The sequence below is a fragment of the Kogia breviceps genome, chromosome 10, assembly GCF_026419965.1.
Source record: "Kogia breviceps isolate mKogBre1 chromosome 10, mKogBre1 haplotype 1, whole genome shotgun sequence".
Classification (NCBI taxonomy): Eukaryota; Metazoa; Chordata; class Mammalia; order Artiodactyla; family Physeteridae; genus Kogia; species Kogia breviceps.
This window is the reverse complement of record NC_081319.1, coordinates 7,966,052-7,990,962: the sequence shown is the minus strand read 5'-3', so window position 1 is coordinate 7,990,962 and position 24,911 is coordinate 7,966,052. Positions and strand designations below refer to the sequence as shown.

The 24,911-nt window shown below is 49.3% G+C and overlaps 1 protein-coding gene across 3 annotated transcripts in view; it reads right to left on the bottom strand.

Annotated features, from left to right (window-relative positions):
- SRGAP3 (SLIT-ROBO Rho GTPase activating protein 3) overlaps nucleotides 1–24,911 on the bottom strand; it is a 258,672-nt gene that overhangs the window by 127,031 nt on the left and 106,730 nt on the right. For all 3 annotated transcript variants that reach the window (XM_067043563.1, XM_059077757.2, XM_067043564.1), the window contains exon 2: nucleotides 14,529–14,721. In XM_067043563.1, the coding sequence (XP_066899664.1) occupies nucleotides 14,529–14,721 (193 nt within the window). The remainder of the gene's footprint in view (nucleotides 1–14,528; nucleotides 14,722–24,911) is intronic.

Below are 24,911 nucleotides of genomic sequence, written 5' to 3'. Positions count from 1 at the left end.
AGAGCCCGGGGAGCAAGGCAGAGGAGGGGCAGATGCGGGCTCCCGAGGGCTCCGGCCAGCACGCTGATCACCACCCCACGGGCCATCTGGATTGTACTGGGACCGCAGGAAGAAGCATCCAGGCCACGTATGGCAGAGCTGGACACCGGCCTTCTCTTTTCAGGGGGTTACTTGTCCCTTTTGAAAACAGGACACCTTTGACCTGAGACCCAGCTCCATGCTAGCAGCCGTTTTGCCTCCTGCAGCCACACTTCCGGAAGATGCCAAAATGAACCTGGGCAGGCCTTCTGTCCTCTAAGGCACATCTTGAGGGCTTTTCTCCTTTTCCAGTCTTGCATCCCTGTGTCCACGCAGCAGGTGGAAGCTGCTGAGCTAAGGTATAATTGAGAACTTTCACATAGACGTGTATGTATTTTACTTGTTCCAGCCAGAAAATAGCAATGAAACTTTCTGGTGAGTCACAGCTTTCTTTCTTTGGCTAGGGGAGCTGGGTACAAGGATCCAAGCAACTGCAGCTAGAGGAGCGAGGCCTCAGCAAGCTGGTGAGTTGGGAAAATGAAGTCAGCAGTGAGCCAGCTTCTCCCTTCTTCTTCTTCTGGCTGGGCACCGTAAAATTCCACTTAGCAAACAGAACCTATTTCCAGGCCTGTTGAACCCCATGTTGCAGATGAATACAAATCCACTGCCCTGGGATGGTGGTCCCTCTGGGAGGGAGGGGAGCTCCTGCAGCTGACCCCGTCCCCAAGACGCCGAGTCCCTGCCTCTGGCTTCCCGCTCCCTTCTAAGACATTCCAGGGTCTTGCACTACGCTTGCTTGGGCAGCTGCCAGCAAAGCTCAGAAAAACACTCCCTCATTTAGTTCTGGGGCCCAAAAAGTATGGTTAACCTCTTGCTATCTGAGTTGCCCCAATCAGGATTTGGAATTCATTGTCCTTGCTGGGAGCGTGAATCATTAATTCTGAAAATATTAACTGAGTGCCAGCTTTTGTGCCAGACAGTGCTAAGCAAAGTGAGTCATGCTTCCTGATTCATGGAGCTTACAGTCCAGTAGGGGCCTCAGGTGACAATCAAATAAGCACATAAGTAGATAGGAAATGGCGTCGGTGGTAAGAGCTGTGAGAGAGAGATGCATGGTGCCTCCCGAGTCTATAACAGAGGGGGGCGGGGGGGTTACCTCACCCAGGGAAGGTGGAGGTAGTCCTTCTTGTCACTGAGACATTAGCTGAGATGTTTCTCCTGGTTGAGGTCCTCCCTGCCCCCCAGAGGCTCCTCGATCTCTAGTACACCACCCTATTTTATCGTTATTACAGCACTAGCACGCCTGACATCCGTCCTGTTCATTTACTTTTTGTTTCTGTCTTTGACCCCTCTCCAGCTTACATCTGTCCTCTTCACCACTGTTTCTCTGGTGTCAGGCAGGTCTGGGCACACAGTTGGCTGATAGGTGAAAAGTGCCCAGAAGGATGAGGTGGGACCAGAAAAATGGGTAGGTTGTACAGTGGCCTAGGGGTAAGGGAGAGCATCAGTCGGCGTGAAGGCTCTGCATGCGTGGGAGCCTTCCCGAGGGCAGAGCGGGTGGACAAGGGGTGGAGACAAGGCCACAGAGGCAGCATAGACCGGGGCCTTGAGGGACAGGATGAGCATCTGGGCTGTGTACTGCTGGACACCAGTCTTCAGTAACAGAGCACCACAGATGGGTCACTTCAATAGCAGAAATGTATTGTCTCCCAGTTCTGGATGGAGGCTGGAAGTCTGAGATCACGGTGTCAGCAGTGTTGGTTCCTTCGAAGGGCTGTGAGGGAGACTCTGTTCTGTGTCCCCGCCTCAGCTTCTGGCGGTATGCTGGCCATCTTTGGTATTCCAGCCATCTTTGGTGATCCGTGGCATGTAGACACATCACCCCAATCTCTGCCTTCATGTCCACGTGATGTTTTCCCTGGATGTGTGTCTATGTCCAAATTCCCCTTTTTTTATATTATAGGGCCACCAGGCGTGTTGGATGAGGGCCCACTCTCATGACCTCATCTTTACTTGATTACCTCTGTAAAGACCCTATTTCTGAACACGGTCACACTCTGAGGTACTGGGGGTTTAGGACTTCAACATGTGAATTTTTGGAGGACAAAATCCAACCCATAATAGGCTGCTACCCCAAGCGGATCAGGAGTCTGAGGAGAGTTTGCATGGTCACTTGGGCACCTTTCCCGTGGTCCATTAGAGGAGCAAATGGACCGACGACACAGAGGGTAAAGTCTAACCTCCTCCGCCGGCATTTAAAGCCCATTTAAGGCCCAATCTGCTGCCTGCCCAGCCCTCTCCCTCATCCCTCTTTCTGCTCCAGGCAGTGGGGGAAGCTCTGAGCCAGGAATGGGTTTCTTCGTTTACCTATTTTTTGCCCCTCGAGGATTCTGAGTCTATTGTACTGGGAGTTGGGGAGCGTGGCTCTGCTCCTAATTGGCTGTGTGTTCTTGGGCTTGCAGCTCGACCTCTCTGAGGCTTTACTGCTTCATCCATCAAATGGATGGGTGAGTGACGGAGTGGCCAGTGAGGGCCTTTCAGACCTCTGTGACAAGAGCAACCATATATTTCAAAACCAAATGTATACACGTGATCTGACAAAGGATTTTTTTTTCCCCAATTCCCCAACTTATTTATTTGAAAAGCCTAACAAGAAGCACAAAAATGGAAACAGTGAATGGCTATTTTCTACCCTTTTATGTATCTAGCCTCAAAGACAAGAAAGTGAGGCTGCTGAAACCTGGGAAGGACTCTCCCTGGGTCTCATGCACCTCCGCCCAGCATCTTGGCATTCACTCACTAGGAGTGCCTTCCCCTCTTCACTCCACGCAGCAGAATCTACTTCAAAGGCCTTTCCTCCAGGGGTCATCTGAGCTCCACAGAACGTTCTGTCTGAACCACTCATTCCAACCTTCTCGTATAGTTACTTCCAGATGACATTTTTTATCCTCTCGCTTAACGCACTCGTCAGTTGCCCTGCACACGTGTGGGTTTGTGTCGTCGCTTACTCTGTAAGCCCTGTGAAGGCAGGAACCACCTCTCACATTTCCCTGTATCCCTCCAGAGCCCTTGGCAGACTCTAATTCATTCACTCATTCACTCACTCTTCTAATATCCTTTGAGTATCTGCCATGTGCTAAGAGGCACTGTCCAGTCCCAGGGGATTAAAAAGATGACTGGATGAGCCTTGAGAAGGCTCACAATCTAGTAGTTGAACTTAATGCAAACCAAGAATTCTTATGGCCACTGGTCAGAACACCTTTAGTTGAAGTGAAGGAAAAACTTATTTCAGACTGGCTTAAACAAAAACGGTAGTAATGGGAGGAAGAAAAATTTTAAGGATCAAAAATTTTAATCAAAAAAATGTAAAGGAATAGGAGGTTGTTGCCCTCGGGCATGGCTGCATCCAGGGGCTCAAAGGATGTCAGCAGGACCTGGTCTCTATCACTTGGCTCTGCTTTCCTCTCTCTGTGCTGGCTTCACTCTCAGGCAGGCCCTCTTCAAACCAAAAGTACCCTGACTGCTAGTAATCCCAATAAAAAAAGAGAGCTTTTCCCCACCTGTTCCACCAAAAATCCTGGAATTGCAGGTCGCTAGATTACAGCTCTGTGGCCAAGAGGACACCATGCTGACCACGGGCTCGCCATTGTTCAGGGATGATTCCCCAGAGGAAAATCTAGGTCTTGTTATGAAAAGAAGGGAGGGGGCTTCCCTGGTGGCGCAGTGGTTGAGAATCCGCCTGCCGATGCAGGGGACACGGGTTCGTGCCCCGGTCCGGGAAGATCCCACATGCCGCGGAGCGGCTGGGCCCGTGAGCCATGGCATCCGGAGCCTGTGCTCCGCGAGGGGAGAGGCCACAACAGTGAGAGGCTCGCGTACCACAAAAAAAAAAAAAAAAAAAAAAAAAAAAGAAAAGAAAGAAAGAAAAGAAGGGCAGGGGAGAGGAACAGCCGCTTCCTGTGTTGTGCCATGTAAGGAAGGGGATCTCGGAGGAGAGGGGAGGGAGTGGCTCACTCTGCCTCAGGGTGGGTGGGTAATCACAGGAACACGTGCAGTGGGCTTGAAGTACACGTAAGAGTTCGCTGGTTGGGAAACACAAAGACACACATATCCTGCAGGCAGACGGAAGGCTGGGTGTGAAGCTGTGAGGTCAGACAAGACACGGATGTTCCGAGGCTGAAAGAAGTTCTTTGGGGCTCGAGCAGCAGTGATGCAGGGCGTGGTGAAAAGGTGGCAGGAAGGGAGGAGCCAGACAACGAAGGATTTCGAAAGTCAAGGTTGAGTGAAGGTTTTGAATGGTCCAGTGATATGATCGCTGGGCGGGAAGGCCAGGTGGGAGGCAGAGCAGCTGTCCAGGTGAAGGGGGAGAATTTGGGGCTTTGCCTGGGAGTCACCTGGTGGCAAACAGTGGGCGTGAGGCTTCAGGGCAGGGCAGCCCCTTCACGAAGCTGAGATCTGCTGACTTAGAAGCTGCTGTTGGCTGACACCAGCCCTGAGACAGTCATTCCATAAGGGAAGAACTACATCCACTGGGTCACCTGCCCGAAGCAGGTTCTGCTCACCCATGCCAGCTGCTATGGAGTCAAAGGCTGGGGTTCAAATACCAGTTCTGCTCCTCACCAGCTGGGTGAATTGGGAAGCTAGTCAAACCGTTTCTTTCTTTATCTGTAGAACAGGGTTGATAACACCTACCTCACAGTGGTGCTTTAAGGATTAAATGAGGTAATTCATAAGACACTCTCAGCATCACACCTAGCGCCTGATAATAGTAATAACCATTATTACTGGCATCACTATTATTGCCACCAGCACCTCACTTGGCTATTGGGAAAATCTATTGACTGATGCATGTAACCATACAGCCCATGGTAGGTTTGCTATAAATGTTGGGTTTCCTCCTCCCACTACTACCTTCTCCCCCAGAAAACCCATATGTGTACTTCAAGGCCCAGTGCCAATGGTCCGGAGACGCCCTCTCCATCTTGAGGACGGGTCCTCACGATGGCACACTGGGTCTGGCCCAGCAGCACTCCTGAGCTCCCTTTTGACTCGCTGAATGTATTCTTGGTACTGGAACAAAAGTTTCTGCCTCATTAGCAACGTCTGGGCAACCTCATCTTCTCTTTCCCTGTGAGAACCTTTGCCTTGGTTTATCTACCTGCAAAATGGGTGCATCACGTGGTACGTGCAGCACCCAGCAGAGGAACGGTGCTGACCCACAGTTCCTCCGGTCAGTTCTTTCACCAACCAGCGGGGATCCGAAGCCAGGCCCACCCTGGCTGGTCTTCAGGTCCTTTGCGTGTCAGATGGGGATGATGACACCTTCCCGACTCCCCCGGCCCCATCAGGATTCTTGGGAGGATTTAAGCAGCTAAAGGCTGGGGAGGCACTCTGCAAAGTTGTAAGGTGCTGTATAATCTTGGAAGATCATTATTGTCCTCTTTGCCTAATGGAATTGAGTCAAAACTAAACCCCTGCATATCACTGCTTGTTAATTACAACAACATCTATTTTATCTTTATTACAACATCTATTTTCATGTTTAGAATAAAAGTTAAATGATATGCACGTATCTATGTGTATCAAGCATATCCAAATATAAATAAATCACGTCCTGGTTAATATTAATACTTTGGAAGTTGCTGATTAGTCTCTGAGGATTCCAGGAAACTGGGTGTAGGATCTGGGGAGGTCTCCTCAGAAGGAAAAACTGGAAGGAGGATAAGGGGCTGTAGCCATTGCAAAGACCACTCAAGGGGCTGACCTTCCTGCCTTAAAATCCCTCCCGGCAACGAAAACAAAGGTGGGGGATGAAGTGGGTGGAGATGAAAGATGTTCATTTTCCAGGAGGAGCTGGCAGGGGCCCGCGGGGTATCTCATGTTGGCTTCAGGGTCTCTGCCATCCCGCACACCACCATACTTCATACCTCCCTGTTGAGTTTCTCTTTTTACTTAAATGGATTTATTTACAAAAAAGGACTTTCCCTAGTCTTAGTTAAAATAATATTTTAAAAACCAGCTTTACTTGCCCTAAACAGAAGGTTACTGGAAAAAAGTAAGTTCCAAAGAGTATCATTGAATCCTAGGCAGATGCTAATACCCAAGATCTGCTGTCTGTTTGTTAAATGGAGGGTTACAGAGGTGTTAGCAACACACTAGAACCAAACTATAACTGCAAAGACTGAAAGAGAACTGAAAAGATCAGTCACTATTTATGGCTCACGTGCTATCGATGATCCCTCCCTCATTCTGAGGAGCACTGATCCGGTCTGACAAGCCTTCACATTACAGAAATGTGCCCCCCAAACACCCGACTGTTGTGTACATACCTCCATGGATTGGGCACTCACACCTCCCAAGGCAGCCCTTTTCTTGCTGGACAGCTCTGGCTACTGAAACGTTCTCAAGGTTGAGTTAAAGTCTGCTTTTCTGAAAATGCTATCCTTGAACCTCACTCCTCTCCTTCAGCATCCCCAGAAATCTATTACCTTCAAGCATTTGAAGAAAGTATTTAGTAGTATCTTGGTCTTTTCAGGTATTCATTCAAAAGCCTTTGACAGAGCTTCTATTGTATGTCAGAGAGAGAGAGAGTGACTAGCAATGGCCCCTTGCCTTCAATCAGCTGGCAGACTGAGGTGAGAGAACCAGACATTTGAACTGGATCATTCCTTGATAATCTGACCCGAGCCCCAGGCGAGCGACATACAGATCACCATGGCAGGCCAGGGGAGGAGCAGTGACTGCGAACCTGGGACCTGCAGCAGGGACTTCACAGAGGGGGTGAGCCCTGAGCCGGCCCTGGGGAGACAAGCATGAACTGACCAGCAGGAGAAGAGGGAGCCCTCTGATGCCCACACAAGGAGGATGTGGTCTGGACTGATGGGTGACTTTCAGGAAACACGAAACCGGCCCAGAGAGGTGAGGGCACATACCGAGAGGCATGCAGCTAGAAGGAATGTTGCACTTTGGAGCCAGTTAAACCAAGATTAGAATCCTAGATAATCATAGTAAGTGAAGTAAGTCAGACAGAGAAAGACAAACATCATATGATATCACCCATATGTGGAATCTAATTTTTTTTAAAAAGACACAAGTGAACTCTGTTACAAAACAGAAGCAGACTTACAGACATCGAAAACAAACTTATGGTTACCAAAGGGGAAACGTCGGGGGACGGGTTAAATCAGGAGCTTGGGTTGAACACACACACACTACTATATATAAGATAGATAACCAACAAGGACCTACTGTATAGCACAGGGAACTCTACCCAACATTCTGTGACAACCTATATGAGAAATTAATCTAAAAAAGAATGAATATATGTATATGTATAACTGAATCACTTTGCTGTACACCTGAAATTAACACAACATTGTGAATCAACTATACTCCAATAAAATTAAAATATTAAAAAATAATCCTAGTTCTGCCACTTACCTGTTCTAGCTGTGTCCCTCTAGACAAGTTACTTAATTTCTCAAAACCTCAATGTTTTCAACTAGAAAGACAGAGACAGTACCTGCCTCAAAGGGCACAACGTTTACCATGAAGGTTAAATGAGACGATCCATGTCAAACATCTGTAGGGCACCGGGCATATGGTAATATGGATGTGGGGGGAATTTGAAAGATTAAACAACGTGCACAGCACAGACACAGAGCCACCAGGAAAGAGTCGGCTGGCAACCTGTCCTAGGAGAATACCAGCTCTGGACAGCATTACTGGAAAGCCACCACTGGTGCGATGGTAGCCATAGTAACAGCAGCAGCTATGAATGGAGATGCAATTCCCACCTGGAGGACCTCCCCCATTATCCCCACCTCGGTCTGAGCAAACCTTTTCATTCTGAATCCTTTGCACATTTTACTCACTACAAAAGTGCTTCTATCCTTAGGATTCACCTGGAAGGCTAAGTCTAAATTATAGCATCTTTTTAGGGAAATGCTACATCTGTGGAAACAAAAAGTCTGTGATGTTTTATCCCCTCAAAGAAGCATTTTCTTGGCCACCAACTTAGTTGCTCACTGAATCCTCCCTCTCAACTGCTCCGTGAAGCTAAGAGATGCTCCAAACCTCCTGTGCAGAGAATATTAAGCATTATTCACTGACTGGCCAAGCACCTCCCAGCTCTTTCCACACTCTGACTTTCCACAGTTTAAACATATTTGAATAGAATTCCCTGTTGCTTTTTTTTCACAGCTGTCCAAATAGCAGCAACCAACACTTAAACTTCTGGAGAGAGCATTTTTAGCAGGTATATCCCGGGAAGGTCAGGGGTATCAAAAACGGAGGGAGTCAGAATTCTAAGGAGGGGGCTGTGTCACCTCCCACACTATTTGCATGCAGCGTGAACATTCCAGAGGGGGATCCAGAGTTTGTCTCAACACAGCTTTTTAAACTGGGTCTCAAGGAGCGCTTGTTTGGTAAAAAATTCATAAATATCCTGAGGGAGGGAGAATCCTGTGGTCAAACAGCCTTCAGAAAGAAGTCAACAGGCTTATTTCTTGTAAAACCTCTCAGGGCCTTTCATGGGGAATGTCTAAGGAGAGGTACAGAGTGGCAGTCTTTCCCACGTCCACTCATTCTCGCGCTCTTTGCCTCCTCCCGCACGCCCCACCACCAGCCTCCACAGCCGGGCAGCTCAAGGTGTTGGAGTTGCAGAAAACACTTCTCTGGAGGAAAAAGAAATCTTAGTTCCAGGAAAACTCTGGCTGCCTAGAACTACCCAGTTTGTTTGCAGGACACCCCTCTACCCCCAGAGGCAGGTCTTAAGGTCCCTGTGTGCCGCCCTCCCCAGCACATTCCTGCTCAGGACAGGCTCCCAGACTCAAAAAGGACAAGGTCAGCGCAGGTCGGGCCCGGCTGCAAAAAGGGCAGTGGATTATGGACTTTATGTTGGGGGAGAGGAGGGGTCTGGAAAGCCAGCACAGCCTGAAAGTGAATTGTAAACAATTCATCACCTAGAAAGTCATCATCCTGGGCAACCCTTCAGCAGTGAATGGCCATCAGAATCCCCGGGAGGGCTTGTTAAAATACAAATTACTGCCCCCCCCACCAGAGTTTCTCATTCAGCAGGTCTGAGGGGAGGCCAGAGACTTTGCTCTTCTGACAAGTCCCCCCGGGATGGGGACGCTGAAGCTGCTGGTCAAGGCCACGCTCTAAACGAGAGCTCGACTTCTGCAGTCCCCATTCCCCAGTGAAGGACTGTCCTCTCAGCAGCCCTGTGCCTGAGCCAGGTACCTGGTGGTACCTCTGCCTTCACCCAGATGGCCTCCCCAAGCTCCAACTGCAGCCACAAATGTCCCCTCCCCTGCCCCCAACCACCTGCAGCCCAGAGCCACGTTAATTACCACCTGACCTTCATTCATTCATTCAACAAACATTCAGTGAGGACCAACCATATGCCAAACCTGGTGCCAGGTGCTAGGGACCCCCAATCAACAGCCACCCCCTCTTCCATCTCAGAGCCGGCAGCCCAGTCATCAGAAGAGGGACAGACAAGGGAAAACGGTGACTACAACACAGGGTGGCAGCTTTTGCTGCCCTCTAGGCCCTTCTCCAGTCCCTTCGTCTCAAGGCCAAAACAGATTCTTCTCTTTTCCTCAATTCTGCCTCTGAGAGATTTCCCAGCACCTGTCCACTCTCTGTCAGCTCTGCTGTCACCCAGGCCATCGTCACCCCTGCCTGGACAGCTATACTCCCATCACCCTGCTAGTCTCCTCAGCTCCACTCCTGCCCCCTCCAATCCAGGGTGATCTTTAAAAAATGGAACTCAGATCGTGCTCGTCCTGCTGAGGATGGCTGCGGCTCTCCTCACCACCAGCCCAGCCCCACTGGCCTCTCTTCCCCTCAGCCTGTCCCCACGGCTGCTCCTTCTCATCCCTCGGCTCTCTGCTTAAACGCCACTTCCCCCAGAAGCCTTCCCTGGCTGCCACTTCAGCTCAGTGTGGAGGATTCAAGAGGGCTGCGAATCCTTTGACAGTCCTCCAGCGAGAGGAAGGCTTTATTTTCCCTCCCTTGAGCTAGAGCTGAGACCACTCTGATCAAGAGAATCTCGGCAGGGGCTGGAGGTGGGGTCCAAGAAGACTGCGGATTGCCCCCCTGACACCTCGCTGCCCTGAGCTCCCAGGACTGAAGTGAGGCCCTGGCCCCATGTGGAGAGGGAGGCAGCCCAGCTGAGCCCAGCCTTACAGCTGTCTTCACCAAAGTGCCAGGGAACGTGGGGGAAGCTGTCTTAGACCCTCCAACCCAGACCCTAGCAATCGTTCCGTCCCAGCAATCGTTGGATTCGTTTATTTGTTTTCTATGTTTGATTTGCATCTCTCTTCTCCACTAGGTGGTAAATTCCACCACAGCAGGAACCAAGTTGGTCTTGTTTGCCACTGTAAGCCAGCGCTGGGCACGTGGTAGGTGCTCGATAAATACCGACTGAATAAGCAAATCAACAAGTGCAGAATATTGTGGGCACACACCGGAAGGCACCAGGTCAGACTCAAGGAAACTTTGCAGAGGAAGTGACATCTAAACGCTGAGGCCTAAAGAACAGGTAGGTGGCAAGGCTCAAAGAACAGGGCCTCGGGGACTGGGTGCCTGCCCCAAGCACACCACCTATGGACATCCCCCACGCCACGTGCGAGAGAGAGAGAGAGAGAGAGAGAGAGAGAGAGAGAGAGAGAGAGAGAGAGAGAGAGAGAGAGAGGAGGGACAGTGTCTCATTAACCTGTGTGTCTTCATCATGAAGCACGGTCTAAGAAAATAAGAGGTCCTCAATATACGCATTTCAAATATGATGGCCCACATGGCTTTTCGGAGAAAGAAGCCTGAGCTGGAAGCCAGGAGCCCTGGGGTTTCTCACTCAACAGCTCACGAGGTGTCCTTTGTAAAAGCCCACTCAGCTTGCCTGGCACTCAGTTGGCTTGAGATAAAACCACTGGCTCCCTCTCTGCATCCCTGGGTTATCAACAGGATTGTAAGAGAGCAAAGACGTCAGAGTGCTTTGAAAAAAGCGTCAGAATAGAAATATGCGATGGTAGAAAAGCCACATGTGATGATGTTGTTCTCTGAATGTTCAACCTGCCCCAGGTAAACCGTCAGGGCCACCAGCTGAGCCTTTCTTTGAATCGGGTGCCACACGGCACTCAGTCTGGGTGAGTCTAGCCCAGACTCCTCTTGGGTTACCTCCTGGGCAGCTGTAAATTTTTCAGCTGGAGCCATAGAGAGACGGAGCCCATGGAGCAAAAGGAGGAGCACTGGACTGGGAGTCAAGAGATGTGAGTTCCTGCTATGGACTGAAAGTTTGCGCTGCCCCAGAAGTCATATGTTGACACCCTACTCCCAATGTGATGGTGTTAGGACATGGGGCCTTTGGCAGGAAATTAGGATTAGATAAGGGCAAGAGGAAGGGAGCCCTCATGATGGGATCAGTGCCCTTGTAAGAGCCTCTAGAGTTTGCTTCCTCTCTCTGTGCCTCTCACTGTGTGAGGACACAAGGAGAATCAGGTGTCCGCAAGCCACAGGAGGGGGTTCACCAGAACCTCACCACGCCGGCACCCTGATCTCAGGCTTCCGGCCTCCAGAAGTGTGAGGAAAAACATGTCTGTTTATAAGCCCCCCAGTCCTCGGTACTTTGTTACAGCTGCCCAAGTGGACTAAGGCAGTGCCCATCCCACTTTTGCCACTAATTTGCTGTGAGATCTTAGGCAGATTAATTCCCTCTCTGAACCAAATCTCTCAGCCATAGTGAACTTCATAGACCAAGTAAACCCCCTCCCTCCCTTTCTTCCTCCCTTCCTCCTGCTCAATCACGAAGGCCCCACCTCTGCCCCGAGGGGGCCCAGTGCAGTAGGAATAAAATGACCAAACCCACCCCCTGAGAGGGTACTTGGCAGTTAGGTGGACCCTCTTAATAAAGGATCTACAAGACAGCAGGACAAGGCTTCTCTGGACAGCCAGGACAGAGCACAGCACAGACCCTGTGCACTGAGCTCCAAAGAAGAGGCAGCCAGAGGTCAGGCTGGTTGGCCCTGGGGTCAAAGGGCAAGTCCAGGCATCCCCTGGAGACTCCTGCTTCCAAAAGCCATCGGGGGCAATGCCAAGGCATTAGCCTCATGCAGAGGGCCTGCAGCAGCTGCACTGGCCAGGGCCACACCGCAATTAGACGTTTTCAGAGCGTGCCCAGCGGCCTGCTTGGCCGGACTGCCAGCTGGGGATCCAGTCCTGTCTGGTGGCCTCGGTTAACGAAGCCATGAGGGGCTGACTGAGCTCATTACAGGCGATGCGAGGGACCAGGGGATGCCCACTCATGCTCCCCCAGTGCCCTGCCGCCCTCCTCTCCACCATGTTCCCACCGAGAACGGGAAGGGAGCTGATTTCAAACGGAGAGGAAGGAGAGGGGCAGGAGCTGAGCTCCAGCCCGATCACACAGCCTGGATGGCTCCCATGATAGCCCAGCCAGAGACGTGGGCTTCTGCAGTGTGTCTGTGGTTTTTAGGGGAGTGTTCAGAGTCCATGGCTGTTCTCAGACCACACGTAGGCCCTTTCTCATCTCAGGCCAAGGAGGCAGAATGAGAGCAAAGGTTCAAATCTGTCACTTTCCAATAATTGGCCCACAGACATGTTTGTACAAGCTGCTCAGTCAGAGCTTTGCTGTCCTCAACTCTAAGATGGGGAAGTAATACCCATCCAACTCAAAGTAAGTACTCAGTTAATGTGCTCAATAAATCATCACTGTTGTTTTTATTATTAAAAGACAGGCAAGAAAAGGCACCAAAATGTGAGCTTCTGAGTGGTGGGACTGCAAGTGATGTTTTTTTCTTCTACTTTTCTACATTCTCTAAATTGTATACAATGAGTATTTTACTCTTATCATTTAAAAAAGCACACACGTTCTCCAAAAAATATATCAGAAAAAGGAGATTATGTATGAAAGGGCCCAGATAGTGCCTGGGAGGACGTTATTAATAGAAGCATCCTCCTGCAGTGAAAGTTTGAATAGATGAGATTGGGTGGAAAAACATGCATGGTATTTGCAAAAGTGTAATACATTTTTGCCCTTTAATAAAGCAATTTCTTCTCCCCAAATGTCAAGGGAAGAAGGCACAAAAGTGAGTGTTCAAATGCTGAGGCACCGATTTAGGGAGACGTTGAGGGGAGCTTAAAGGAACAGCACTCCCTGGCCGGAGCAGAATGCAAAAGACAGAGAGAGCAAGGTGGACGCAACTATACAAAATGTGGTCTATACACACAGTGGAGTATCACTCAGCCTTAAAAAGGAAGGACATTCTGACACATGTGACAACATGCGTGTACCTTGCGGACATTCGGCGAAGTGGAATAAGCCAGTCACAAAAGGACAAATACTGTATGATTCCACTAATATGAGGTCCCTAGAGCAGTGAGACTCATAGAGATAGACAGTCGAATGAATGGTGGGTGCCAGGGCCGGGGGAGAGGGAAATGGGGTGTCATTTACAGGGTGCAGAGTTTCACACTTGTAAGATGAAGCAAGGGTTCTGGGGAAGGATGGGGGTGATGGTTGCACCGCAGTGTGAATGTACTTAATGCCACACCCCTGTACATTTTCAAATATTTAAGATGGCAAACTTGATGTTATGTGTATTTTACCACAATTTAAACCTATGTAGAGAGAAAAAAAGAGATCGAACCCCCCAGGGGCAAGAAGAACGGGGCAGGCAGGATGAAAACAAGTCTCTGGTCTCCTGGGGTTGAGGGCCATTCACGGGAGAGATGACCCACAGGGGAGGGGGACCTCCAGGGAGTACGGCGGAGGGGGAGACAGGTGCAGGAGGACTCATCCCGGTGACGTCGCAGCTCCCGCCCACACTTGGCAGCTGGCCCCGCCGGTTCTGAGCTGGGGGCATTTGCAGCTGGAGGACTCAGCAAGGGACATGCCCAAGAGGACCAAGCCTCCCTCCCTCCTCGAATCCAGAGCTTGGGGTATGAGAAATTAGGCCCTGGAGGGTGTGTGTAGGTAAATAAGCAACTAAGGCAGCAACTAAGCCTGGCACCGTCCTCCAGGGGAGGAAGGAAGAGGAATGCTTTGAGCATCTGTTTCAAAGGGAAGAAACTCTGAGGCCATTGTGCTGAAGGAATGCAGACACGGGCTGGCTCACCCCCAGATAAAAGAGAACTGGGTCGAGTCAGGATGTCCTGAAAGGAGGTGGACGGCTGTCACCTTGGCCCAAATGAAAGCCAGCGCACAGCCTGGTGCTTGGCGGGATAATCACAACAGAACAATTTATTGAGCACTTACTCTCTGTGACAAGCACTTCTCTTGGGGTCCCTTGTGTATTCCCTTCAGCATCTTTATGGGTAGCAACTATTTCTAGCTTCACTTTATGCTGAGGAAGACTGAGGCTTGGAGTTGGAAGTTACCTGCAGACCCCGGGCCCTAAAAGCACACCATTTCCCCCAGTGAGTCCTTGCCTCATTTCTGCTTCAGCCCCGGCACTGCCTCCCGCCGCCCCAGACCCCCGGCCCCTTCTCACTTGAACTGGTGCTCCCGGGAGCTGCGGATCTTGGAGGAGAAGCGCTCAGCCAGCTTCTCCAGGCTGCGGGAGTACTCGAGCTCGATCTCGGCTTTCCGGCGGAAAAACTCCTGGAGGTCCTGGAGCAGCTGCAGCCTCGACTCAGACTGCTGCTCCAAGCACTTGAACTGCTCCACCAGCTGCGTGCGGATCTCTGCGGGCAGAGGCAGGAACAGGCTGTTAGGCGATGGTGGGGAGAGCGGAGGGAGCCACCCAGTCGACCCAGTGCCAGTGGCCCAGGCACTGCAATTCCAGCTGCCCCCTCCCTACCATCTGCCACCCAGAGCCTCTCCAGGCATTGGCAGGACGATTTAGCAAATGCCAGTTTTGGCCATGGTGTAACCCAGTGTTTTCCAAAGTTGAATCATTGCATGTGACCACCACGATTTTTGCCATATCCACACGCCACCAGCATTATTATTTCTTCCGTATGATCTAGTAAATTCGTTCATTTTTCTTACTGGAAAGAACCTACTTAAAACATACAGTTTTACGTCATTATGACAAGGGTAAAACTAGAACGACCTGCCATCCTGATACATAGAAAATTTATTCAACAAAAACAGAAATTTTGTAAAATTCTCTCTCAAGAGTACTGCTGTCAAACGCCCTAAGCCTAAACTGCTCAATCTCCATCAACAAGAGGAATACGGGAGTGAGAGAGGAGTTAAAGACAGACCTTCTCCAGGTATAGTCAGGACTGAGCGAGGGCTGAGCGTTTCAGGGTTACTCACTCTTCGGTTTCAGGGTTATTTAAGGCCCTGTCTGTGTTCTACTTTGAATCACCTTGAGTTCCATGCATCAATATCTCAGGTACCACCAGAGGATGTAGCTCAGACTTCAGGAAATCCTGACAGAGCAAACCAGGTCTGTGCAACCAGGGCCAAAGTTCATAAGCAGGGGCTAGAGAAAAAAAGTCACAGCCAGACCCCAGTGGTTTTGCCACTGCTGCCATCTCCATGCATTAACCCCTTCCCTGCCACCCCACGAGCCGCTCAAGAGATCAGTCTCCCCACACTATGCTCACACCAGCTCCCTGCTCAAAACTGCCCAAGGCCCCCCGCCCCTCTGGCTGGGTATTAAGTGCAACTTCCTAGCACGGAATTCAAGGCCACCCATCACCTGGCCCCAAACTTCACTTCTCTGGATTTACCCCCAGTGGACTCTCCAAGTAATCCAAACCAGTCCCTGAGATGTCCAATTCCTCCTGCAGAAATGGGCCTCCCGTCTGAAAAGGTGGCCAGCACCATCTTAGCATCCTTTGGAGAAATGGTCTTCAAAGGGGGCAGCCCTACTCTGGGGCACTCGAAGCCTTCCCAAGGGGTGCACAGGCAGGAAGTGTTACAAAGGAATCGGTCTGAGATCCTGTTTCCATTCCCACTCTTTCCTCCTCCGCCTGAGAACGCGCCTCAGCATCTCTCCTTTCCCACCTCACTCTTTACAACCGTCCTCTCTCTTTGCAGAAGAAAGACCAACTTCTCCGTCGTCCAGAATCTGGCTATGGTGCAGTGCCCCAAAGTGTCAAGACCGACTTTGAGGACGATTTAGAATGTTGGTGCTATAGCAAATCTTCTTTAACTTAGTTCAGAAACCTTTGCTCCTCAAAGTGTGGTCCATGGACCAGCAGCATTAGCATCACCCAGAGACTTATTAGAAACACAGAACCTCAGGTCCCAACCCAGACCTTCTGAATCACAATCTGCATTTTAACAAGATCCCTGGATCGTCCTTATGCACCTTAAAGCCATCAACCATCCATCCATATCATTATGAGAAGTATTTCCCATACTATCTTACTTTTTATTTTTAGTAATTATTTATCATATTATAAAACATTGATATTATTTTGATGAACTGTATGATAAATCAATCTGAAATAAAGATACTCAGGGTTTTATCGTCAAAGGAAATTTTTTTAAAGGTCCATTTCAATTTACATACATATTTTGGGTAAAAAGAATAGAGCAATCAATAAAAAAGTTCAGGGACTTCTCTGGTGGTCCAGTGGTAAAGAATCTGCCTTACAATGCAGGGGACGCGGGTTCAATCCCTGGTCAGGGAAGTAAGATCCCACAGGTCGCGGGGCAACTAAGCCCGTGCGCCACAACTACTGAGCTCGTGCGCCTGAAAGAGAGAGCCCACGTGCCTCAACTAAGACCTGACACAGCCAAAAAATAAATTAAATACATAAATAATAAGTAAAAAAATTAAAAAGTTCAAGCATAGAAATATATTACAATAAAATTCTGTGAAGGAAGTAGAAGGAAATTAAGAGTTCAAGAAGGTAAAGACAGGAACAATGTAAATGTAAAATTTCTGCCTTGTAGAGGTAATTTTTGATGAGCGGTGGTGGATACCAATGTATTATGGTATTTACCTTACCACCTGGTAATTCCACTCATGGATCATACCCCAAAGAAATCAGTGTTTATGTCTACCAAAAAATATGGTAAAACACTCATAGAAGATTTATAGCTAAATATTAGAAACAACCCAAAATGTCCACTAAGAGTAGATAAGATTTTTTTTTCAATAGGGCAATATATTTCAAAATGCTTGTCACTCTTAAAATAATAACGTGAATTTGTGCAAAGAGTAGGTAAGATTTTTTAAATGTGAGATATTCATTCAATGGAATACTAAACGATAAGGAAAAAATGAACTACTGCTTGCTACCTGCTTAACTCTCCTTATGTTGATGGAAAGAAGGAAGAAAAAATGAGATCATGCAAAAATAGTTTATGGTGATAGAGATCAGAGAAATGATCACCTTTGGGGGATACTGACTGAGAGGGGATGCGAGGGTACATTCTGGACTGCTGGAGATAGACGATCAAGGTTACACCTTGATCTGGGTGGTAGGCATACTGGTAAAAATGAACTGAGCTGCACACTTAAGATCTGGGCATTCTACTGTTTGTAAGTGATACTTCAATTAAAAGGCAAACTAAAAATTGCTGTTATTTAGTTTCCATTTGATACATTTAAGAGAGTAGGGTAATTTTGCTCTAGGAGCTCAATATTTACAACATGGCAGAAATGATATCCTTTGTAACTATTTAAACTTCTAATGAAACATTTCAGATGTCAAGTTAAAATGTGTGGGGCAAAAGAGATTTTTTTTCCCCAAAAAGTTCATTTAGAGGGTAGGCAAGCAAAAAAGTTTTAAAACCAGTGCTTTAGAGCCCAAGCTCTGCTCCTCTCAGGAAGTCCTGGACAGCTCAGCCCTCACGACCCTCCTATGAACTCCCCTGGTACTTGCAATTAGTCTCAGACCGCTTCGTGCTATTTTTTTAATTCTTCATGTATGCACATCATATCGCCTTAGCTCCTCGAATGAAATTTAAGTTCTAACAGTGGATTCCCCCAGCACACGTGGTATATCAGTATCTGTATAGCAAATTACTATTTACCTTTACCAAGTGCTTTTACCCAAGGACATCAAATGCTGTGATTATGGGAATCTCACCCAACACACACACACACACCACACATAAGCACCATACACACACCACACATACACCAGACACACGTACAACACATGCCACACACTCACACAAAACGCACCCACCACACTCACATACCATGCACCCGTTTACACCCACCACACACACCCACCACACATACACACCATACACACACCACATACATATACCACACAAACTCACATACCACACATATACCACAACCACCACACACACACACTACAAACACACCACATACCACACACACACCACACACGTCCACATGCACACACATACACCACACACATTCACACACACCACACATACACTTTTCCCACATCAGACATGGATATTATTTTTTTTTTTTTTTTTTTTTTTTTTTTTTTTTTTTTTGCGGTATGCAGGCCTCTCACTGTTGTGGCCTCTCCCGTTGCGGAGCACAGGCTCCGGACGCACAGGCTCAGCGGCCATGGCTCACGGGCTTAGTTGCTCCGCGGCATGTGGGATCTTCCCGGACCAGGGCACGAACCCGTGTCTCCTGCATCGGCAGGCGGATTCTCAACCACTGCGCCACCAGGAAAGCCCAGACATGGATATTATTATTATCCATTTTTACAGATGAAGAAACCAAGGCTTCTGTGTGAACCAATCAGGAACTTGTCCAAGGTCACATTTTGTTCTATGAACTGTAACAATCTACACAGGCACTCCTTGACACAGCCTACTTGTTAAATTGGATTGAGATGCCTTCACTCCCACAAGTGCAAACCCTGCCGTATCAACACATAGTTACAAAAATGCTTTCTAAATACTTTTTTAAAGATTTTTTTGATGGGATCCATTTTTAAAGTCTTTACTGAATTTGTTAAAATATCGCTTCTGTTTCTATGTTTTGGTTTTTTGGCCCGGAGGCATGTGGGATCCTAGCTCCCCAACCAGGGAGCGAACCTGCACCCACTGCACTGGAAGGCGAAGTCTTAACCTCTGGACCGCCAGAGAAGTCCCTAAATATTTTTAAAATTACTTGCAGACCATCCACTTTTTAGGACTCATAATAACCTTAACAATTATTGTGAGCCCTTACAGAGCACCTCATGCGTTCCTTGCCTGACGCTGAGTTCTCTGGATATTTATCTCACATAATCTGTATAGCACCCTCTCTAAGGTGGGTGCCACTAGTATCCCCCCACTTTTTCCCCATAGATGAGGAAGTGGAGGCTCACAGGTAAGCAGCCCCTGGTCATAACAGCTGGTGTGTGGCAATTAAGCTAAAACTCAAGCCCAGCTCCTTCAGATGGGAGCAAGGACCCTCCCAACTCCTCACTAAGCTGAGGCCATATTACTTTCTTTAAAAGACTTGAATCTAACTTCTTGTGTTCAATACCCAAGAAGTTATGTATTCAACTTCTTGTATCCTTTTTGTAACAAGACGGTGGGCTAAAGAGATATTATTTATCAAAAATGCCGCAGCCCCTGCCTTCCTCCATTACAGGGCATGATCAGGAGCCAATGTTCTCATATTTTAGAGGAAAATCTCATAAATCACACTGTGCTGACAGGAGGTGATTTGGAAGGAGCAGAGAAACCTCCCCCAGTTCACACAAGCAGCTGGAGGCTCTAGCAGCTTGGACGGCTCAGAGGCAAGTCTTTCTAGCAGGAAACGCCCTGGCAGGAGCCGGCCTGCAGCCTGCTGGTGCTGTAGAACCCTGCAGGGATTTGACTACCCATCTCCTTATCTCTAACTCCCTTCCAACTTGCTCTTCCTTGGAGCCAGCACAGATTTGGGTTTTTGTCCTGGAAGGTTTCAAAAGGAGGGGAAAATAAATAAATAAATAAAGCCAGTGCTCCCGAGGCACAGACGTCACTCAGAAGACTGTCCCCTGGGAGTGGCTCCAGCCTCAGCACAGCACTGAGTGGCAGGAAAAATCAAAGGGGGTTGGGCAGGGAGGAGAAGGGCCTTGGAAAGTCCGAAAAGGCTTTGATATCGGAACCTTAGAGCTGCAGGGGACCTGCAGGACTCCTGGCGCAGCCTCTGGTTCTACAGACAGAGGCGTGAAGCCCGGAGAAGGTCTCCTGAAGCACAGCTCTCCCTGTGTCCCTCTCCTGATAAAACTCTCCGTGGAGTAATAGAGGGAGGAACAAATCCTACTCCATATTTGATGCGCTTCTTTTACTTTCACCTCTGTATTCTACTGCTTTTGCTACAAGTTAACCATGAAAAGAATGTTGCCTATGGCCTGAAATATACAGGATAGCCCTTCTCAACGGCCTTGAAAGGGATAACACTCTCCCATTCCTATAGAGATAAAAAAGTTGCAGAACAGAGAATAACATTTGTCCTGTTGGAGGTTTACAAGAACATTGTGACCAGGCCTGTGTGAACAGCTTCAGGAACAAAGGATTCAAAGGATTCCCGCACCAGGAAGTTTGCAACCAGCAACCACACCCCCTCCCCTTTTAGTATGAAAGAAGCCTGAATCCTGACTCGGGGAAGATGGTCCTTTGGGACACTAGTCCATCGTCTTCTCGGTCTGCTGGCTTTCCGAATAAAGTCACTATTCCCTGCCACAACAACCCGTCTCTCAAATTACTGGCCTGTTGTGCCGCGAGCAGGACGAGCTTGGACTTAGAAAGATGACTCCCTATTGCTTACAGGATACAGGCCAAATGCCTCCGACCGTTCAGAGTCCAAGAATTGACAGCCTGCCTAACCACCCCCCTTAACACTCCCGCTTATTCTGCAAGCAACAGTCTCACCCGAGACCATGGCGCCTGCACCAATGCTACCACCCATGGCAATACTCAGGTGACCCACGTTCCAGGAGGCCAAGTTTCCTCACACTCTTCACCCCACTCACAACCACAGCCTCACAAGCAGGGAGATTCTTCAGATCCAAGGTAACTAGGAATTCCTCTTTTTTAAAAATTTTAATTTAATTTTATTTTGATTCTTTTCCCTCTCTTTTTTAAAAATTTACTTATTTATTTTTGGCTGCATTGGGTCTTCATTGTAATGCACGGGCTTCTCATTGCAGTGGCTTCTCTTGCTGCAGAGTGTGGGCTCTAGGTGCGCAGGCGTCAGTAGTTGTGGCACGTGGGCTTCAGTAGTTGTGGCTCATGGACTCTAGAGAGCAGGCTCGGTAGTTGTGTGCATGGGCTTAGTTGCTCTGCGGCATGTGGGATCTTCCTGGACCAGGGCTCGAACCCGTGCCCCCCTGCATTGGCAGGCGGATTCTTAACCACTGCACCACCAGGGAAGCCCTCTATTTTTTTTTTAATTAATAGACTATTTTTAGAGAAGTTTTAGATTTAGAGAAAAATTAACCCACAAGTACAGAGTTCTCATATAACCTCTCTCACTCTCCTGCACAGATCCCCCTATAGCCAATCCCCTTTCCTGGACCTTTAGGTTGTTTGTAATTGATTACCACCCTAAAAACTGCTGGAATAAACAACCATATACAAGCCTCATTTTGCACACGTGCAGGGATGTCACCTGTGTGATGAATTCTTCACAAAGAAGTGCAGATCAAAAGGCACTGATGTTAGTTAGCACTTTGAGATTGCAAAAGTGCCCTTCCCTGAAATGTCACCAACTTGTACTCCCAGCAGAAATTTATGAGAGGGTCACAGAGACTATTAGAAACCTGACACGCTGGGATTTTCTTCAAAATAACCTTGGATAGGGGACCAGGGAGTGGTAGCAATATAGGTAAAAAACATGATTGGCCTTGAGTTGATTGGTGAAGTTCAGCCGTAGTAACGAACATGGGGGAGAGGCTTCTTACGCTATTCTCTCTGATTTTGTAATGTTTGAAACTTTCCGTAATAAAAAGGAGAACAAAGAAAGTCAGACAAGGCCAGAAATATGATACAGAGCGGGCAGCACTGGGTAACAGGTCTGACCAGTTAGAAATTAAGAACGCCAATAACTTGTCCCTAGAGGCCTCTGCCCCTAGCCCGCAGACGGCTCTCCTGGGCTAGAAGGAGGGGCCAGAGCACGACCCTCAGAGCAGGCCCCACTCAATTCTCATCCTTGGACCCTGTCCTGAGAATGTGGTAACTTTTCTGACACTCCCTGGGACGGTGAGGCCCCACTTTCACAGCCTGTGTCCGTCCTGAAAATCAAGATCAAGTGAGTGTTTTTGCCCCTCTGCTCCCCAGAGGCTGCGGGTGCTCCCTCCCCGGGATACAGTTTCAGGAGCTAACAAGGAGGATGGTATGTTACACAACTGGGCACAGTCCTGCCTGGGGCTGGCACTGTTCTCATTCCTACTTTACAGATGAAGCAATTGAGATACAAGGAGGGGGTGCGAGTGCCTACGGTCACCCAGAAAGTGGCAGAGCCAGGGCTCAAATCCAGAGTAAGGGGCAGACAGGAGCCAAGATGACCTAGTCTCCAGGTCAGGGTGCTCTCCCTGGGGGTTGTCCCAACGCCCCCTCTTGCAGGGATCATGTCCCACTCCACCTCCTGTCTCCACCCCCCACTCCATCTGTCATCCCTGTGCCATTCTCACTGGTTCTGGCTGTCATCCTGTCCCCCAGTGCAACCTGACCTTGACCTCAGGCCCTCCTGTGATGGAAGAAGACATCAGTTCAAAGCCTGGCCCTACCACATATTCAGCAGGTGAACTTGGGAACATTTCCTCATTTCCCAAGGACTCAGTTCCCCCGTGAAATGGGGATGATAGTACTCTACCTCATATTGTTGTTGTGAGGGTTGATAAGTGACCGTGGAGAAAGCTCTTGGTACGGTGCTTCATCTATATCGGCACTGCACACGGTGGTCGCTAGCCACACGGGGCTATCTAAATTTGATCAAAAGAAAACGTTCATTGCTCATTTGCACGTGCCACTTTTCCAGTGCTCAAAAGCATGTGTGGCTAGTGGCTACTGTATTGGACAGCACAGAATATTTCCATCACTGAAGAAACTTCTGTTGGCTAGCACTGTATGAGAGGCTCAGTAATGGTTAGCTATGATTCTCATTTATTATTATTGCTTTCTGTGGCCATTTCTCATATCCTCAGACGGAATAAAGTCCTAAGGCAGGGGTGACACCCATGCTCTATTACTCAGAATTGGCACCCAGCGCCTCCGACAAGAGCAGTGTAACGGGGCCCGCGAGGCCCTCAGAACAGTGTGATGGAGACCCACTCTCATTGCCGCCAGCCCAATACCCAGCATCCTGAGGGGCCCACAGCCATCCGCCTCTAGCCTTCGGAGAAGCAGTGTGGCGGAGTGGATGGGCGCAGCAGAGCCCGGACTCCGACTGCTCTCATGAGTTGGAACGTTGTCTCTGCCAGAGGCCATCATGAGGTCTTGGGCAGACGAGTCGTTTTCTCTGAACTGTTTTCCCATCTGTGAAAGGCAGGTAATTGTGCTTATCCTGCAGGGTTGCTGCAAAGATCAAAAATAATGTGTGGAATGTGCCAGGCACCTAGAAGACCCTTGGCAAACAGCCGCCACCGAGAGGTGGCGTGACACAGCAGGAAGGGCACAGCTCACAGGCTTTGGGGAGAGCCAGCCTGCACTCCAAACCTGGTGTTCTTCACTTTTTGGAAGTCGCCTGGGCTCTCTGAGTCTCTTTTCTAGTCTATAAAATGGGGAATAATAATACCTTCCTGGTGGGTTTGTCAAAAGGGCGAGAGGTGGTGTGCATATAAAGCCCTTGGCTTGGTGCCTGGTACATAGCAGGTAGGCAATAAATGGCAGGAGGACTTCCCTCGTGGCGCAGTGGTTAAGAATCCGCCTGCCAATGCAGGGGGCACGGGTTCGAGCCCTGGTCCCGGAAGATCCCACATGCTGTGGAGCAACAAAGCCCGTGCGCCACAACTACTGAGCTTGCACTCTAGAGCCCGCATGCCACAACTACTGAAGACCTCGTGCCACAACTACTGAAGCCAGAGCGCCTAGAGCCCGTGCTCCGCAACAAGAGAAGCCACCGCAGTGAGAAGCCCACGCACCGCAACGAAGAGTAGCCCCCGCTCGCCGCAACTAGAGAAAGCCTGCGTGAAGCAACGAAGATCCAACGCAGCCAAACATAAATAAATATATATATATGTTAAATAAGTAAATAAATAAATGGCAGGAATGAGACGTCACTATCGCTGCAGCCACATAGAGTGAGGCTGGGGCACGCTGGACACTGAGTTAGCTGATTCCCAGGCTCAAGTCACACCCTCTGTGCACAACCCCACAAGGACCGTGTATCACCCCGCGACACCCTGGTGTCGCATCCTGCAGCCTCTCGGCGCTAAGTTCCCTCTTCCTTCCCTGCCTCCTCGCCAGCCTGGACCCACGTTTCTTTCCTTCTCTGGGTCCTGCGCAGAAGGCTCCACGCCCCCAGCACGGGCTCTGCACCCCAACCACTTCACCCAGCCTCGTAAACGTAAAGATGCAGCTCGTCGTGGGGCCCCGCGCCCAGGAGGGCGCCCAGCTCCGGGCTACTGCCAGGGCAGAAACGGCGCGCAGCCGCTTCCCCGCAACCACCGCCGCCGCGCGACCAGCTCCGCCCCGCCCGACCAGCGGAGCCGGCCTCCCCCTGGAAGCAAGCTTCTCTCTGCAGACTCCAACCGGCTCACAGCACCTTGTATTATCTCTCTCATTTTGCCCAGGACCCCTGCTAAAGACATCAGTCCGTCCTTAATTAACCTTGACCAAGCCCCTTCGCATCCTACATCGCTTCTGACCACAGAAGAGGGCGGCAGGGAAGGATGAGGAAATTGAGGCCCAAGAGAAGGTAAAGGACCCGTGGGAATCACAGGATTCAAATCCGGCTGGCCTGACCCTGCCGGGCGCTGCCCTGGTCTAGCTCTGCTCCCCACCCATCGGAGGGAAACAGACCCAGAATGAGATTGTTTCTCAAATCTTAGCACCG